The 19617-nt window shown below is 41.9% G+C and overlaps 1 protein-coding gene across 1 annotated transcript in view; it reads left to right on the plus strand.

Annotated features, from left to right (window-relative positions):
• The first annotated feature begins 3707 nt into the window (after nucleotides 1-3707).
• Nucleotides 3708-19617, plus strand: part of scai (suppressor of cancer cell invasion) — a 46346-nt gene continuing 30436 nt past the window's right edge. Inside the window, exons 1-3 of the mRNA XM_084159832.1 lie at nucleotides 3708-3751; nucleotides 4421-4499; nucleotides 6214-6338. Coding sequence (XP_084015958.1) covers nucleotides 6232-6338 — 107 coding nt within the window. The 5' untranslated portion in view covers nucleotides 3708-3751; nucleotides 4421-4499; nucleotides 6214-6231. The remainder of the gene's footprint in view (nucleotides 3752-4420; nucleotides 4500-6213; nucleotides 6339-19617) is intronic.

The following is a 19617-nucleotide window of genomic DNA, read 5'->3' on the forward strand; positions in this document are numbered from 1 at the left end:
GATGCATTTGGGAGATCTGAGGGAGCTGGATGGTCAGCGAAGACTTGGTTGCAAGATCAGGTAGGCCAGTAGGGGCAGTGATGGGTTACATTTAATGGCAGCTTTGATAGCACTGTGTGAGATGTTTGTAATTTGTTACTGACCTTTGAGAAAGTTATGATATTGAGATAGGTTGGAGAGTGATGCCTGGAGACAACACTCAGATGCCGGTGTTGACTGTTCCTGATCTGGATGAAGATGGACAAGAGGGACTGGATGGATAAATATCCTTTTTGATTATTTGATCATTTTTCTTTTTTTTTTTTTCCAATATTGGGGTGATTTTGGTATGATTTTATGAATCAAAGGGGGGAAGTGTATGAATGAATAATTATCCTAGTTCATTATTCTATCATTTAATGTGATTCATACATCATTTATATATCATTTCTATATTCTTAGTTGATATTGATGTTCAATTTGAAAGTGTTGTTTTGCAAAAGATACTGTTTGGTCTTTTCTTTTTCTTCCAGAAGCATTTGGGGTAACATGTGGAGATTGAAATACTCAAACAAGGACAATATGAAGGGACAATATGACTGGAGGAGATGAAACAAGGAGGGTGTGGAAAGATTCCGATTCCATCATCAACAGTCCATTGGAAGAGGAGACTACGGGGAGATGAAGTGTAGTGGACTACATTCCAGTGTCTGCAATGAAATATAGACATGTGTAATACATAATTTGTGTCATAGCCTTAGGGATTAATTTTTGTAGAATGATATTTGATGTTATTGAATACATGTGAGGATCTTAGATGTTTTTGTTTATTTCGTGAATGCTTAGGGACAGGGAGTCTAGGCAGGGAGAGGTCCACTATAGGGTCCAATGGGTTGACCAGCCATAGAGTGGATATTTTTTGGATAGGATTTTGTTTGCAGGGGCTTACATGTGTATTTAATTGCATCATAGTTTCAAATGCATTTACATTGTTTATGAGTTTATTTGGAGTACCGTGGTGGTTGCCTGGGGCAGAGGGACCGTGAGAGAATTTTACTGTCTTGATTGATGGATGGATATCTGAAAAGATGGCTGCCGGACAGTTTTTCGCTCTTACACTCCATAAAGATTTGTTCATATTTCATAGTAATGTATTCACACTTCATAAACAGTTATTCATATTTCATAGAAAGGTATTTACACTCTAGAGAATAATGTTTTTGGTTTAATGTTAAAGATACTCAATAAGATAAATTGTTACTAGTCATAATCCTATTCTGTTTGTTTTCGAGACTTTTAGTTCGTCTCGAAGGGGGGATATGTCGTGTATTAGGATTATGCCTATGTTAAATGTTTTTAAGTGGAACTGAAAGAATGTTGATTTTAGTATCAAGAGGGAATGTTTTTGTGTAACGCCACATACAACAGACAGGAAGTGTGTTGTAGACAGGGGAGACTGGTGATTGGCCAGAAGAGGGAGCCCATCTTTTTGCATTATTTATAAGTAGGGGTTAAACGAAGGAGAAGGCAGAGCGGCCATTCTGAGGCGTCGCTCTCCGGATGTCATGTCATCTGTCACTTATGCTGAAGCTTTTGATATGAATAAACCTTATGATCAAAGTTCAGTATGAGCGGACTCCTTTGTTTATCAGCAATAATTGCCACCATTCACCCGATACGACAGCTTCTTACGGAGCCACTCCTTAGTTGCCCTGGCTGTGTGTTTCGGGTCGTTGTCATGCTGGAAGACCCAGCCACGACCCATCTTCAATGCTCTTACTGAGGGAAGGAGGTTGTTGGCCAAGATCTCGTGATACATGGCCCCATCCATCCTCCCCTCAATACGGTGCAGTCGTCCTGTCCCCTTTGCAGAAAAGCATCCCCAAAGAATGATGTTTCCACCTCCATGCTTCACGGTTGGGATGGTGTTCTTGGGGTTGTACTCATCCTTCTTCTTCCGCCAAACATGGTGAGTGGAGTTTAGACCAAAAAGCTCTATTTCTGTCTCATCAGACCACATGACCTTCTCCCATTCCTCCTCTGGATCATCCAGATGGTCATTGGCAAACTTCAGACGGGCCTGGACATGCGCTGGCTTGAGCAGTGGGACCTTGCATGCGCTGCAGGATTTTAATCCATGACGGCGTAGTGTGTTACTAATGGTTTTCTTTGAGACTGTGGTCCCAGCTCTCTTCAGGTCATTGACCAGGTCCTGCCGTGTAGTTCTGGGCTGATCCCTCACCTTCCTCATGATCATTGATGCCCCACGAGGTGAGATCTTGCATGGAGCCCCAGACCGAGGGTGATTGACCGTCATCTTGAACTTCTTCAATTTTCTAATAATTGCGCCAACAGTTGTTGCTTTCTCACCAAGCTGCTTGCCTATTGTCCTGTAGCCCATCCCAGCCTTGTGCAGGTCTACAATTTTATCCCTGATGTCCTTACACAGCTCTCTGGTCTTGGCCATTGTGGAGAGGTTGGAGTCTGTTTGACTGAGTGTGTGGACAGGTGTATTTTATACAGGTAACAAGTTCAAACCGGTGCAGTTAATACAGGGAATGAGTGGAGAACAGGAGGGCTTCTTAAAGAAAAACTAACAGGTCTGTGAGAGCCGGAATTCTTACTGGTTGGTAGGTGATCAAATACTTATGTCATGCAATAAAATGCAAATTAATTACTTAAAAATCATACAGTGTGATTTTCTGGATTTTTGTTTTAGATTCCGTCTCTCACAGTTGAAGTGTACCTATGATAAAAAATTATAGACCTCTACATGCTTTGTAAGTAGGAAAACCTGAAAAATCGGCAGTGTATCAAATACTTGTTCTCCCCACTGTATATCCTGTTTCCTAGTCACTTTACCCCTACCTATATGTACATACTGTATCTACCTCAATTACCTCGCAACCCTGCACATCTACTCGGTACAGGTACCTCGTGTGTATGTATGTATATATATATATATATAGCAACGTTATCCTTACTCAGTGAGTATTTATTCCTCGTTATAATTTTTTCCCTGTTATTTTTCGATTTTTGTCTGCATTGTATGGATGGGGCTGTAAGTAAACATTTCACTATTAGCCTACACCTGTTGTTTATGTAGCATGTGACAAATACAATTCCATTTGGTGTCAGAAGTGGGATGGCGCAACTACCTGCAACAGCTTGAACTCTCTTTGGATTGTGGTTAGCATACTTCAGTTGGCTTGAAGTCAGGGTTTGAGCCCTGCAGTGGTTGCACTGATTTACATATTGGTCAATTTACTTTCATACTTCATACATGATTTGAAGGTGTCATAATTAAAGGAATATATTATATCCTTAGGTTTTTGGTTATGATAACCTACGGCAGTTTACTAATTCAAGTATGTCATGAAAGTATAAATTCATTCTTCAAAATCAATGTGTTTATTTAATTTATTGAAATGACTGGAACTCTTAAAGACTGGCTTTAACCAGTTAGCAAAGACGACTGACTGAAAACGTGAACTTGATTGGTCATAAACCCCTCGTGCAGAACGTTGACGCTTTTTCTCCATTCACCCTCCTTCTTCCACAGTCTGAGCACACACGTATACAACCACCCGCAGTTAGTTTGACTGCCATCCGCTTGGTGCACCACTGTTCCGTTTATTTTTCCTAGTGTAAAACAGCTGTAAATGACAGTGTGGCACTGCATTGGAGGCTCTGACTTAAAAGGGTTCATTCATTTATACCTGGATACGGTTGCTCTGAGGACGACAGGGTGGAGACATCAGGACTGAGTCAGGTAGTTAGCCAGTTTAGCTAGCTAACTAGCTAGCTAGTATATTTGGGGTAGTCGAGAAATGGCTAGCTAGCTTTATTTTCTTTAGCTGGCTAGCTACAGTAGCTACGTATCCCACTGCCCAGTTGTTTTCGCAGCTAACTAGTAGCCAGGTGAAATTGGTTGCACATCATTAGCAAGCTTCTTAGATTTATGCATTGCTAATAGCTAGCTAACTACATGCATTGCGCTACAGTAATTGATTGCATAGACAAAAGAATCGAGATACAATAACGGTTTTGCATTACCAAGCAGTGGTAAGGCTATTTTTTCATGCACGCTTCCAAATCTACCTAGTTAGTAACGTTAACGTTACAACCTCAACGTTACCAACTAGCTAACTAACGTTAGCTAGTTTGCTACTTAATAGGTGCATGCATTATTGATTTGATGAATGAGTGCAGCCATACCGTTATTAGCTGTCTAGCTAGCTATGTAGTTATTTGCACAACGTTAAATCACCCACATAAAATCGTGAATTTACGATGTAACGATAGCTCAACTAGCTAGCTAGTAACTGGCAGTACTTTGTCACTGCAAATAACGTTACTTGCGTGTGGCCGTTTAATTTGTGCACAAATTGTCATTTTAATCAATACCTCTTCACTGATATCAAAACAATCTCATTTTAAGACGTATAGGCACCTATAGGGTCGACCTCTACTGTTCCAAGTGGATTCCGACTTGACACAAGCCTGTCCTGTTCTGAGAGGTGAGTACATTTGATATGATTTCTGAAGCCTTGGTCGCCAGATGATGATATGATCCACGTTATACACTGGAGATTTGAAATGCAATAGCACAAGCTCTTGAGTGGCAATTGTCCAAAATGTCCACTGAAATGAAATGATGGCAATGAAGCAAATTGTGACGATTTCTCCACTACTTCCAACTCCAGTCTGGGGAGGGAGCCATTCATTTGAATGGAACCTACTTTTTGGACTATACAGTGTCCCTTGCACAGTTGTCACTTTTTGTTGTTTTAGGGACCAGCATGTCAATTCAATCAACTCTCCTCTTGACCCTGTCCCCATTTATTGCCAATGACAATCATACCAATAACATGATGCAACATTTACATTTACATTTACGTCATTTAGCAGACGCTCTTATCCAGAGCGACTTACAAATAGGTGCATTCACCTTATAGCCAGTGGGATAACCACTTTACAATGTTTTTTTTGGGGGGGGGGGGGGGGGGGGGGGTGGAGTAAAAGGGGGGGGGGGTAGAATGATTACTTTATCCTATCCCAGGTATTCCTTAAAGAGGTGGGGTTTCAAATGTCTCCGGAAGGTGGTGAGTGACTCCGCTGTCCTGGCGTCGTGAGGGAGCTTGTTCCACCATTGGGATGCCAGAGCAGCGAACAGTTTGCTGCTTTAATTTGTGGATCATTTCAATATGATGTTTGATTGCCCCAGACCCTAGCTAAGTTCTCAATGCTGCCACAATATACTAGGCTACATTAGTGATACTATTGATACTGCTTCCCTTAACCACAAGGGGAAATGTGTGTAGCTAGATGTCTGGGGGCAAGTCTTGTATTCTCACACAAATTCATGAACTAGTGGCTTTATAAAACATTATCCAAAATGTCAAACATATTTTTCTGTAAAACTGGTTATAATTGGTTACACCTATTCTGCAAAAGGGGAAGTAATATGCTTGAGCTGGTTGGCTTTAACAGCAGTTGGACAGTGTAGAGCCCTTTGGTCATCTGGTGATGCAGAAAATATGCTTGCACGCTACATTTCAGTGTGTGTGTATGACCCAATCTTACACAAACACACACACACACACACACACCTTGTATGCATGCGCTGGTTGGCAAGTTACATGCTCATTGCCAGAGTCTGATCACCAGAGCTTGACAGTGAATTGTTGGACAGTGTAGAGCCCTTGGGTTTTCTGGTGATGCAAAAAAGACACACACACACACAAACAATATATTTCAGTGACTGTGTGTAGGGGGGGAGGGTGTGCATGTGTGTTTGCTGATCTGTCCCTCTTCAGCTGCATGACATAGCAGATGAACAGTGCCTATTTAGCCTCTGGCCTCACTGGCCTCCCACACACTACCTCCATTTTAACCAGGACCAAACCTCTCATAATAGACTACTCACTGTGATGAGGCTTGCTGTTCTTCCCTATGCTATGGTTTTACCTTTTCCCACAGTTGTTTAAAAGACACAAGTTCCCCCCATTTTTTTTGTGGTCTTTTGTAATCTTCCAAACAAAATGTATTCCACAGACATGGCATTTGCAGGCTTCAATTGAAAATCTATTATTCCAATTTATTTTTGTTTGAGCTTACAGACATTATATGGATATTATCTACAACAAAGAATGATAAATGACAAAATGCCCTTTAGTTTTACCATACATATTATGGCCTCTGTCAAGTCATAGATGCTCTCTGGTTTTTCAGGGGAGAGAAGCAGGTGACATGACTGGAGCTGGGGCTGAGGATGACATCCCATTGGGTGAAAGGAAGACGGTCACAGACTTCTGCTACCTGCTGGACAAGTCCAAACAACTCTTCAATGGTCTAAGGTCAGTCTCTGTCTCTTGAGGTTTCTGTAGTTGTGTTTGGATTTATGGCTGTTGATGAGTCGTTTCTAAATGTTTACTTCTCAATGGAATACTCTTTAGTTATCTGTGACATTCAATGCAGTAAGATATAAAAAATGAAAACAAATGCGCTAGGGATGGGCACGGTTAATCGATCAATCCAATATCCGAACGGACGTTAGTATTAGATTACTTGAGTGAGTGTTCATCTTTGGAGAAAATAAATGGTAGGCCTATTTTAACATTGAAAAAGCTCTAGATTTAAATGATCCTTGTGACATTTTTACCTACAATGATATACCATGATATTTGAAATTGTTAATTTAATAAAACAAACTTTTGAATTGCGTTGAGCTACTGCTGTCCATTTAGCCATACAGTCTGTCCCGAGACCGGTATGTTATTTCCCACACTTCAAATAGCAATTACAGACATGCACTTAATGTGTGTTTTGCATTGACACAGATCAATGCAAAACACTCACCAGAACATATTTTTGTTTCAGAATTAGTTCTATCATGACGAAAAAATCTGGCTTCTCTTTCAATAACCAGGTTTCCCTCCTACCTTTTTATGCCAGTAAAGTACGTCTGATAAAAAATGTAACGACAGGCCTGATGGAAACAGATAATTTGTCGGTAAACTTTCCAAATGTCGACAAACAAAACTAGACAAGGTGGGAGCATGTTTTTGTTGGTGCAATAGATTATGCGACAATTAAGGTGGAAACGCTTTTATGTGCAAATATTGACATAATAACCATCACATCGAAGTAAACTTGCAGTAACGTGATGCTATGTTGTGTGGTCCCACTGCGACTTGGAAAAGCATGCACAGTTTATTAGGTTACAGACAAAATAAGTTATGATGAACTTCACAGGGTAATTTGTGGTGGTGAAATGATGATTGGTGCTTGGCTGTCAATTGACAAAAAAATTATCCTACTCTTATCCATAATCTCATCATGTACCCTCTGCACTGTATCTGCCAGCTGTTGGCTAGAGCGCACGTACCAAGATCAGTGTGGGCACATTTGCTTTGCTGTTTATCGCAGACTTTTTGTACCAAAATCATCGACATAGATAAAAATAGGATGGAAACACTATTTTTTTCTTGGATGAAGGAAAAGTTATACGACTAAGTGCTTTATATGTGCACCAAGTCAGTTTAATGGAAACACACCTCTGGTAGGAAAATGCACATCTTTTTAAAATGCAGATTTGAGAGTATTTGCATGAAAATCTGTCGCAAATTGCTGTTAGCCAAAACTACGGAGAAAATCAGTCTGTCCCATTTACCTCTGCCAGGTGCATTTGCTTCGTTTTCATTTGTCAAGAGCAATATCTGAAAAAATGATATTATTTTAGTAGTAAAATCATTTCAGATGCCCATCCTTCACCTGCACACGTAGTTATATTTAGTAAATCGCTCGTAGACCTGAAATGATCAGTGTTGGAAATAAGCTCCATACTCTTAAAATTAAGGTGAATAAAAATATGAAGCTGTAATACACCATTTCTTTGTATCAACCCCAATTTGAAGAGTGCAACGTTGTCATTTTAATGTGGCACTTTGTCTCTTTTGCCAACCCTTACTGTTGGGTTAAGATGTTTTCTTTTCAATACATCACATACACAGAATAGACGCATGCAATCACGCACACATTAAAATTGAAAAATATTCATGTCAGACCATGTGTTCGCCATATCCCATGTGGCCAATGGGTTGTGTTGGAGTTAATCAGTCATTTCTAGTCTATTTTTAGGCTAGGTATGTCAGTAGCTGCAGGCCTCCCTTTGCTCGCTCTCTGTCTCCCTCCCCCGCTCTGTCCCTGACGAGTGTGTACAGTAGTAACAACGCGTGCCTGAATGATTGTCTGAGAGCTTGGAATTGGTCGCTTCATTACTTCTCCATTCCGCTCGTCCCTAGGATGTATGGCTAGAAACTGAAGTGGCGTGACAGCATCCCACTCTGAAACAAACGCTTCCCTAGAAGAGACGGGAAACACTGCAAACTAATTACAGCTCGACTCACTGCAACGGTGTGGTCAGACACAAGTGTTGTGGCTGGTTGTAATTGAGACACGTGCATCGCAACAGTGTTGTCAAACATGAGCGTTTTGGTTGACGCATTGGTGAAATCTGTCTCACTGCATCAGCGTTGTGAAGTCCTGCATAGAAGCCCTTTGTGTTGAAATGGGAGGGGTGGCATTATGGGGGTGTGTTTATGATAATTGCCTGTGCTAGTACGCTCAAGCCAACGTAAACAAGATGATTTAACACCCAACAAAACATGGTTTCACCGATACCAAATCACCCCAAAGGACTGGAGCATCTTGCACTGTGCGATAAGCTCTCTGCACTAGGGATGGGCACGGTTATTCGAAATATCTGAACGGACGTTAGTATTCGATTACTTGGGGGAGTATTCGTTTTGAGAAAAAAATGTGTGTATATATACACTACCGTTCAAAAGTTTGGGGTCACATAGAAACGTCCTTGTTTTCCATGAAAACATGCATGAAATGAGTTTGAAGAGGAAATATAGCAAAATGCATAGGAAATGTAGTCATTGACAAGGTTAGAAATAATGATTTTTTTATTGAAATAATAATTGTGTCCTTCAAACTTTGCTTTCGTCAAAGAATCCTCCATTTGCAGCAATTACAGCCTTGCAGACCTTTGGCATTCTAGTTGTCAATTTGTTGAGGTAATCTGAAGAGATTTCACCCCATGCTTCCTGATGCACCTCCCACAAGTTGGAATGGCTTGATGGGCACTTCTTACGTACCATACGGTCAAGCTGCTCCCACAACAGCTCAATAGGGTTGACATCCGGTGACTGTGCTGGCCAGACCATTATAGCAGCTGACTGCTTCTTCCCTAAATAGTTATTGCATAGTTTGGAGCTGTGCTTTGGGTCATTGTCCTGTTGTAGGAGGAAATTGGCTCCAATCAAGCGCCGTCCACAGGGTATGGCATGGCGTTGCAAAATGGAGGGATAGCCTTCCTTCTTCAAGATCCCTTTTACCCTGTACAAATCTCCCACTTTACCACCACCAAAGCACCCCCCAACCATCACATTGCCTCCACCATGCTTGACAGATTGCATCAAGCACTCCTCCAGCATCTTTTCATTTGGTCTGCGTCTCACAAATGTTCTTTGTGATCCGAACACCTCAAACTTCGATTTGTCTGTCCATAACACTTTTTTCCAATCTTCCTCTGTCCAGTGTCTGTGTTCTTTTGCCCATCTTAATCTTTTATTTTTATTGGCCAGTCTGAGATATGGTTTTTTCTTTGCAACTCTGCCTAGAAGGTCAGCATCCCGGAGTCGCCTCTTCACTGTTGAGACTGCCAGTTGAGGACCTGTGAGGCATCTGTTTCTCAAACACTAATGTATTTGTCCTCTTGCTCAGTTGTGCACCGGGGCCTCCCACTCTTTCTATTCTGGTTAAAGCCAGTTTGCGCTGTTCTGTGAAGGGAGTAGTACACAGCGTTGTACGAGATCTTCAGTTTCTTGGCAATTTCTCGCATGGAATAGCCTTCATTTCTCAGAACAAGAATATACTGACAAGTTTCAGAAGAAAGTGTTTTGTTTCTGGCCATTTTGATTCTGTAATTGAACCCACAATTGCTGATGCTCCAGATACTCAACTAGTCTCAAGAAGGCCAGTTTTATTGCTTCTTTAATCAGCACAACAGTTTTCAGCTGTGCTAACATAATTACAAAAGGGTTTTCTAATGATCAATTAGCCTTTTTTAAATGATAAACTTGGATTAGCATACACAACGTGCCATTGGCACACAGGACTGATTGGTTGCTGATAATGGGCCTCTGTACGCCTATGTAGATATTCCATTAAAAATCAGCTGTTTCCAGCTACAATAGCCATTTACAACATTAACAATGTCTACACTGTACTTCTGATCAATTTGATGTTATTGTAATGGACCAAATAATTGCTTTTCTTTTGAAAACAAGGACATTTCTAAGTGACCCCAATCTTTTGAACGGTAGTGTATGTAAATAAACTCAGCAAAAAAATAAACGTCCTCTCACTGTCAACTGCAGACATGTGACAAAGGGGGGGTCAAAATCAAAAGTAACAGTCAGTATCTGGTGTGGCCACCAGGTGCATTAAGTACTGCAGTGCATCTCCTCCTCATGGACTGCACCAGATTTGCCAGTTCTTGCTGTGAGATGTTACCCCACTCTTCCACCAAGGCACCTGCAAGTTCCCAGACATTTCTGGGGGGAATGGCCCTAGCCCTCACCCTCCGATCCAACAGGTCCCAGACGTGCTCAATGGGATTGAGATCCGGGCTCTTCGCTGGCCATGGCAGAACACTGACATTCCTGTCTTGCAGGAAATCTCGCACAGATCGAGCAGTATGGCTGGTGGCATTGTCATGCTGGAGGGTCATGTCAGGATGAGCCTGCAGGAAGGGTACCACATGAGGGAGGAGGATGTCTTCCCTGTAACGCACAGCGTTGAGATTGCCTGCAATGACAACAAGCTCAGTCCGATGATGCTGTGCCACACCGCCCCAGATCATGACGGACCCTCCACCTCCAAATCGATCCCGCTCCAGAGTACAGGCCTCGGTGTAAAGCTCATTCCTTCGACGATAAACGCAAATCCGACCATCACCCCTGGTGAGACAAAACCGCGACTCGTCGGTGAAGAGCACTTTTTGCCAGTCTTGTCTGGTCCAGTGACGGTGAGTTTGTGCCCATAGACGACGTTGTTGCTGGTGATGTCTGGTGAGGACCTGCCTTACAACAGGCCTAAAATCCTCAGTCCAGCCTCTCTCAGCCTGTTGCGGACAGTCTGAGCACTGATGGAGGGATTGTGCGTTCCTGGTATAACTCGGGCAGTTGTTGTTGCCATCCTGTACCTGCATGGGTACGAATTGTCTTTGAAAGACAGGGTCCTGAAAAAGGGACGTTTCTTTTTTTGCTGAGTTTATGTATATACACTACTGGTCAAAAGTTTTAGAACACCTAATAATTCAAGGTTTTTTCTTTATTTTTACTATTTTTTACATTATAGAATAATAGTAAAGACAAACTATGAAATGACATATGGAATCATATATTTGAGATTCTTCAAATAGCCACCCTTTGCCTTGATGACAGCTTTGCACACTCTTGGCTTTCTCTCAACCAGCTTCATGAGGTAGTCACCTGGAATGCATTTCAATTAACAGGTGTGCCTTCTTAAAAGTTAATTTGTGGAATTTCTTTCCATGTTAATGCGTTTGAGCCAATCAGTTGTGTTGTGACAATGTAGGAGGGGTATACAGAAGATAGCCCTATTTGGTAAAAGACCAAGTCAATATTATGGCAAGAACAGCTCAAATAAGCAAAGAGAAACGACAGTCCATCATTACTTCAAGACATGAAGGTCAGTCAATACGGAACATTTCAAGAACTTTGAAAGTTTCTTCAAGTGCAGTCGCAAAAACCATCAAGCACTATGATGAAACTGGCTCTCATGAGGACCGCCACAGGAATGGAAGACCCAGAGTTACCTCTGCTGCAGACGATACGTTCATTAGAGTTACCAGCCTCAGAAATTGCAGCCAAATAGATGCTTCACAGAGTTCAAGTAACAGACACACAAGTAACAGACACGGACACATGAAGCTGGTTGAGAGAATGCCAAGAGTGTGCAAAGCTGTCATCAAGGCAAAGGGTGGCTACTTTGAAGAATCTCAAATCTAAAATATATTTGGATTTGTTTAACTCTTTTTTTGGTTACAACATGATTCCATATGTGTTATTTCATAGTTTTGATGTCTTCACTATTATTCTACAATGTAGAAAATAGTACAAATTAAGAAAAACTCTGCAATGAGTAGGTGTGTCCAAACCTTTGACTGGTACTGTATATAAATATAAAAACAAATAGGCCTATTTTAACAATGAAAAGGCTTTGTCTAAAATGAAATAAAATTCTCTGTAACATTGCTACATAGCCTACCATTACGTAAAACATTTATAAATACAACAGCTACGGAAAAATTACGGAATTAAATTAAGTTGGCTAAATGAGAAGGTCAACAGTTTTGGCTTTTGTTTCATATGAATGGAGTTGTTGTAGACAAGTAGCTATAGGGAGCGCAGCAAAATTGCCTCAATTATTCTTGCTACTTTAGTTAGCTAACTGTCTAACCTAGCTGGCTACTGTAGCTAGCTAGCTTCTTTACAACGATGTAATGCAGTCAAGACAGGCACTACCAGATGGTATGATAGATAACCTATGGCAGCAACAAGTTTGTCTAACAAGTGTCGGTCGGTTTGGCTACTTTCGCTCTCTCTCCCTCCATGCCACACACAGACTGTCACATACACCGGCCCCTGCGCCTCTCTCGCCCTACCCTCCAGCTTAAACAAGCAGAGTGTAGCTCACCGGCTCTTGAGTCGTGCGAGCAAGTCTCCATTAAAGTTATGTTTTTTTATGTTTTTCGTTAAAACACATGTACACTGAGTGTACAAAACCGTAGGAACACCTACTCTTTCCATGACATTGACTGACCAGGTGAAAGCTAGGATCCCTTATTGATGTCACTTGTTAAATCCACTTCAATCAGTGCAGATGAAGAGGATGCATTTTTAAAGAAGGAATTTTAAGCCTTGAGACATGGATTGTGTATGTGTGCCATTCAGAGGGTGAATAGGCAAGACAAAAGATTGAAGTGCCTTTGAACCGGGTATGGTAGTAGGTGCCAGGCGCACCAGTTGAAGTGTGTCAAGAACTGCAACGCTTTTTGGTTTTTCACACTCAACAGTTACCCGTGTGTACCAAGAATAGTCCACCACCCAAAGTACATCCAACCAACTTGACACAACTGTGGGAAGCATTGGAGTCAACATGGGCCAGCATCCCTGTGGAACACTTTTGACACCTTGTAGTCCATGCCCCGACGAATTGAGGCTGTTCTGAGGGCAAAAGGAGGTGCAACTCAATATTAGAAATGTGTTCCTAATGTTTTGTACACTCAGTGTATTTCAACTATCCCCGGATATCCCCCAAAAATATATTATTTGAATAGTGAAATAATTTCAAATGCCCATTCCTACTCTGCACTCTGGTCCTATAGTAGCCGTCACACTGGGCGATTTGGTAACACATGACAGACAGAGCCTCCACCTTAGAATTTGGGAGTTGCCAGGGAAACGGCTCCAAACGTTGTCTGTGTGTGTAGTAGAATCTCTGACTCATGCTAAGAGATGATGATGGAACGATAGCTAATGGAATTGATTGGCCTAAATGTTGACAGGGATGTTTAAAAAATAAATAAATCACATCTTCTTATGTTGCACTCCATATAATCGGTATGTATATTTACAGTATAGCTTTGCAAATGATTTACAAAGAAACTAACTCGTGTTGCTGAAGAGCGTGGCAATTTCCCTCGAGCTTTGGACTCTTTTATTTTGATCACGTTAACTCCCTGACGAGCTAAGGCTCAAAGACAGCTGTTGTTTTTCATAGCTCCAGACTCGGTTCCACATGGAGTGTGATGCTTGTAGGCCTGTACCTGAAACCCTATTGTAATTGGTAGGATTCACAGGTGGCTGGTGGCACCTTAATTAATTGGGGTGGAGTAATGGCTGGAACGGAATAAATGAAACAGTATCAAACGCATCCATTCATTCCATTCCAGCCATTATTATAAGCCGTCCTCCCCTCAGCAGCCTCCTGTGGTAGGATTCTTATCATCCTGATGGGTCCAGGCAGCGTAGCTTTTTGGACGAGGCCTGCGTGTGAAATCTGGGGCACAGTGACCCTGTCTCTGGAGGCTTGGTCCCATCCTGGAATTAACCAAAGCCAGCCCTGCTGTAGTGCTCTGTTCCTCCATGCTAATTACAGAGGTTTGGTTATTAGAATCAGACCAAAGATTGGGATCAGTGTCCTAGTTCTTCTTTGGGACTTTGCTTGTTTGGTGCCCTGTGTCATATTTCAATTAAATAATTGGAATTGTTATGAATAAACTAGGGGATTTAGCATTTTTTATATAAGGTAACTGCAGACAGGTCAAATGCAACAAAGCTTTCCTTTTTACACTTTGAATGTACTTTGTAATTACAGTGCGTTCGGAAAGTATTCAGACCCCTTGACTTTTTCTACATTTTGTTACGTTACAGCCTTACTATGAAATGGCTTAAATTCTTTTTTCCCCCTCATCAATCTACACACAATACCCCCACAAAGTGAAAACAGGTTTTTAGACATTTTTGCGAATTTATATATATATATATATATACACACACACACACTACCGGTCAAAAGTTTTAGGACACCAACTCATTCATGGGTTTTTCTTTATTTTTACTATTTTCTACATTGTAGAATAATAGTGAAGACATCAAAACTATGAAATAACACATATTAAATAATGTAGTAACCAACAGTGTTAAACAAATCAAAATATATTTTATATTTGAGATTCTTCAAATATTTGACATTTTTTTTTATTCCGTAATTTTTCCGTAGCGGTTGTATTTATACATTGTTTAACGTAATGGTAGGCTATGTAGCAATGTTACACAGATCATTTTATTTCATTTTAGACAAAGCCTTTTCATTGTTAAAATAGGCCTATTTGTTTTTATATTTATATACAGTACCAGTCAAAAGTTAAGACACACCTACTCAATGCAGAGTTTTTCTTAATTTTTACTATTTTCTACATTGTAGAATAATAGTGAAGACATCAAAACTATGAAATAACACATATGGAATCATGTAGTAACCAAAAAAAGAGTTCTACCAACCAGTAAGAATTCCGGCTCTCACAGACCTGTTAGTTTTTCTTTAAGAAGCCCTCCTGTTCTCCACTTCATTACCTGTATTAACTGCACCTGTTTGAACTCGTTACCTGTATAAAAGACACCTGTCCATCCCAGCCTTGTGCAGGTCTACAATTTTATCCCTGATGTCCTTACACAGCTCTCTGGTCTTGGCCATTGTGGAGAGGTTGGAGTCTGTTTGATTGAGTGTGTGGACAGGTGTATTTTATACAGGTAACGAGTTCAAACAGGTGCAGTTAATACAGGTAATGAGTGGAGAACAGGAGGGCTTCTTAAAGAAAAACTAACAGGTCTGTGAGAGCCGGAATTCTTACTGGTTGGTAGGCGATCAAATACTTATGTCATGCAATAAAATGCAAATTAATTACTTAAAAATCATACAATGTGATTTTCAGGATTTTTGTTTTAGATTCCGTCTCTCACAGTTGAAGTGTACCCATGATAAAAATTAGACCTCTACATGCTTTGTAAGTAGGAAAACCTGCAAAATCGGCAGTGTATCAAATACTTGTTCTCCCCACTGTATGTATGTATGTATGTACAGTGAGGGGAAAAAAGTATTTGATCCCCTGCTGATTTTGTATGTTTGCCCACTGACAAAGAAATGATCAGTCTATAATTTTAATGGTAGGTTTATTTGAACAGTGAGAGACAGAATAACAACAACAAAATCCAGAAAAACGCATGTCAAAAATGTTATATATTGATTTGCATTTTAATGAGGGTAATAAGTATTTGACCCCTCTGCAAAACATGACTTAGTACTTGGTGGCAAAACCCTTGTTGGCAATCAGAGGTCAGACATTTCTTGTAGTTGGCCACCAGGTTTGCACACATCTCAGGAGGGATTTTGTTCCACTCCTCTTTGCAGATCTTCTCCAAGTCATTAAGGTTTCGAGGCTGACGTTTGGCAACTCGAACCTTCAGCTCCCTCCACAGATTTTCTATGGGATTAAGGTCTGGAGACTGGCTAGGCCACTCCAGGACCTTAATGTGCATCTTCTTGAGCCACTCCTTTGTTGCCTTGGCCGTGTGTTTTGGGTCATTGTCATGCTGGAATACCCATCCACGACCCATTTTCAATGCCCTGGCTGAGGGAAGGAGGTTCTCACCCAAGATTTGACGGTACATGGCCGCGTCCATCGTCCCTTTGATGCGGTGAAGTTGTCCTGTCCCCTTAGCAGAAAAACACCCCCTTAGCATAATGTTTCCACCTCCATGTTTGACGGTGGGGATTCTTGGGGTTATAGGCAGCATTCCTCCTCCTCCAAACACGGCGAGTTGAGTTGATGCCAAAGAGCTCCATTTTGGTCTCATCTGACCACAACACTTTCACCCAGTTCTCCTCTGAATCATTCAGATGTTCATTGGCAAACTTCCGACGGCCCTGTATATGTGCTTTCTTGAGCAGGGGGACCTTGCGGGCGCTGCAGGATTTCAGTCCTTCACGGCGTAGTGTTTTACCAATTGTATTCTTGGTGTCTATGGTCCCAGCTACCTTGAGATCATTGACAAGATCCTCCCGTGTAGTTCTGGGCTGATTCCTCACCGTTCTCATGATCATTGCAACTCCACGAGGTGAGATATTGCATGGAGCTCCAGGCCGAGGGAGATTGAGTTATTTTGTGTTTCTTCCATTTGCGAAAAATCACACCAACTGTTGTCACCTTCTCACCAAGCTGCTTGGCGATGGTCTTGTAGCCCATTCCAGCCTTGTGTAGGTCTACATTCTTGTCCCTGACATCCTTGGAGTGCTCTTTGTTCTTGGCCATGGTGGAGAGTTTGGAATCTGATTGATTGATTGCTTCTGTGGACAGGTGTCTTTTATACAGGTAACAAACTGAGATTAGGAGCACTCCCTTTAAGAGTTTGCTCCTAATCTCAGCTCGTTACCTGTATAAAAGACACCTGGGAGCCAGAAATCTTTCTGATTGAGAGGGGTTCAAATACTTATTTCCCTCATTAAAATGCAAATCAATTTATAAAATTTTTGACATGCGTTTTTCTGGATTTTTTTGTTGTAATTCTGTCTCTCACTGTTCAAATAAACCTACCATTAAAATTATAAATACTGCTAAAAAAACACTAACACTAAAATAACACATCCTAGATCTGAATGAATGAAATAATCTTATTAAATACTTTTTTCTTTACATAGTTGAATGTGCTGACAACAAAATCACACAAATATTATCAATGGAAATCAAATTTATCAACCCATGGAGGTCTGGATTTCAAAATTAAAGTGGAAAACCACACTACAGGCTGATCCAACTTTGATGTAATGTCCTTAAAACAAGTCAAAATGAGGCTCAGTAGTGTGTGTGTGGCCTCCACGTGCCTGTATGACCTCCCTACAACGCCTGGGCATGCTCCTGATGAGGTGGCTGATGGTCTCCTGAGGGATCTCCTCCCAGACCTGGACTAAAGCATCCGCCAACTCCTGGACAGTCTGTGGTGCAACGTGGCGTTGGTGGATGGAGCGAGACATGATGTCCCAGATGTACTCAATTGGATTCAGGTCTGGGGAACGGGCGGTCCATAGCATCAATGCCTTCCTCTTGCAGGAACTGCTGACACACTCCAGCCACATGAGGTCTAGCATTGTCTTGCATTAGGAAGAACCCAGGGCCAACCGCACCAGCATATGGTCTCACAAGGGGTCTGAGGATCTCATCTCGGTACCTAATGGCAGTCAGGCTACCTCTGGCGAGCACATGGAGGGCTGTGCGGCCCCCCAAAGAAATGCCACCCCACACCATGACTGACCCACCGCCAAACCGGTCATGCTGGAGGATGTTGCAGGCAGCAGAACGTTCTCCACGGTGTCTCCAGACTCTGTCACGTCTGTCACGTGCTCAGTGTGAACCTGCTTTCATCTGTGAAGAGCACATGGCGCCAGTGGCGAATTTGCCAATCTTGGTGTTCTCTGGCAAATGCCAAACGTCCTGCACGGTGTTGGGCTGTAAGCACAACCCCCACCTGTGGACGTCGGGCCCTCATACCACCCTCATGGAGTCTGTTTCTGACCGTTTGAGCAGATACATGCACATTTGTGGCCTGCTGGAGGTCATTTTGCAGGGCTCTGGCAGTGCTGCTCCTGCTCCTCCTTGCACAAAGGCGGAGGTAGCGGTCCTGCTGCTGGGTTGTTGCCCTCCTACGGCCTCCTCCACGTCTCCTGATGTACTGGCCTGTCTCCTGGTAGCGTCTCCATGCTCTGGACACTACGCTGACCGACACAGCAAACCTTCTTGCCACAGCTCGCATTGATGTGCCATCCTGGATGAGCTGCACTACCTGAGCCACTTGTGTGTCTCATGCTACCACTAGAGTGAAAGCACCGCCAGCATTCAAAAGTGACCAAAACATCAGCCAGGAAGCATAGGAACTGAGAAGTGGTCTGTGGTCACCACCTGCAAAACCAGTCCTTTATTGGGGGTGTCTTGCTAATTGCCTATAATTTCCACCTGTTGTCTATTCCATTTGCACAACAGCATGTGAAATGTATTGTCAGTCAGTGTTGCTTCCTAAGTGGACAGTTTGATTTCACAGAAGTGTGATTGACTTGGAGTTACATTGTGTTGTTTAAGTGTTCCCTTAATTTTTTTGAGCAGTATATATATATATATATATATATATATATATATAAATAATGTATTCAAGTGAATGAATAAAATGCATTATTTTGCTAAATTGGCAAAGAATGTGTTTGATTATCCCTGTTTCCAGTGTGCCCGCCGAGAGGGGATTCTTTCTCCAAAACAGAGTAAAGACAGCTTCAAGATCGCGCCATCTTGAGGACAAAGTAACGAGGCTGATGTCCATTTAAGCTGTTCCAAGGAGTTGGACAGTTTTGACTTCCCAAAAGCAGCGGCTCACTTTGAGCAGGCCAAGGTCCACCGCAAACGCAAGTAAATTGGAGGCAAATGATTGTCTTCGTCAGACCCGGTCCTAGCAGTTCTGCTTCTGCCCTAGGAAAGATCAACATATGCCGCCCCTGTGTCATGTACAGTGGCTTGCGAAAGTATTCACCCTACTTGGCATTTTTCCTATTCTGTTGCCTTACAACTTGGAATTAAAATTTATTTTTGGGGGGTTTGTATCATTTGATTTACACAACATGCCTACCACTTTGAAGATGCAAAATATTTTTTCTTGTGAAACAAACAACAAATAAGACAAAAAAACAGAACTTGAGTGTGCATAACTATTCACCCCCCCAAAGTCAATACTTTGTAGAGCCACCTTTTGTAGCAATTACAGCTGCAAGTCTCTTGGGGTATGTCTCTATTAGTTTGGCACATCTAGCCACTGGAATTTATGCCCATTCTTCAAGGCAAACCTGTTCCAGCTCCTTCAAGTTGGAAGTGTTCCGCTGGTGTACAGCAATCTTTAAGTCATACCACAGATTCTCAATTCTTTGACTAGGCCATTCCAA

This window comes from Coregonus lavaretus, assembly GCF_964263955.1.
Source record: "Coregonus lavaretus genome assembly, chromosome: 4".
NCBI classification, from domain to species: Eukaryota; Metazoa; Chordata; class Actinopteri; order Salmoniformes; family Salmonidae; genus Coregonus; species Coregonus lavaretus.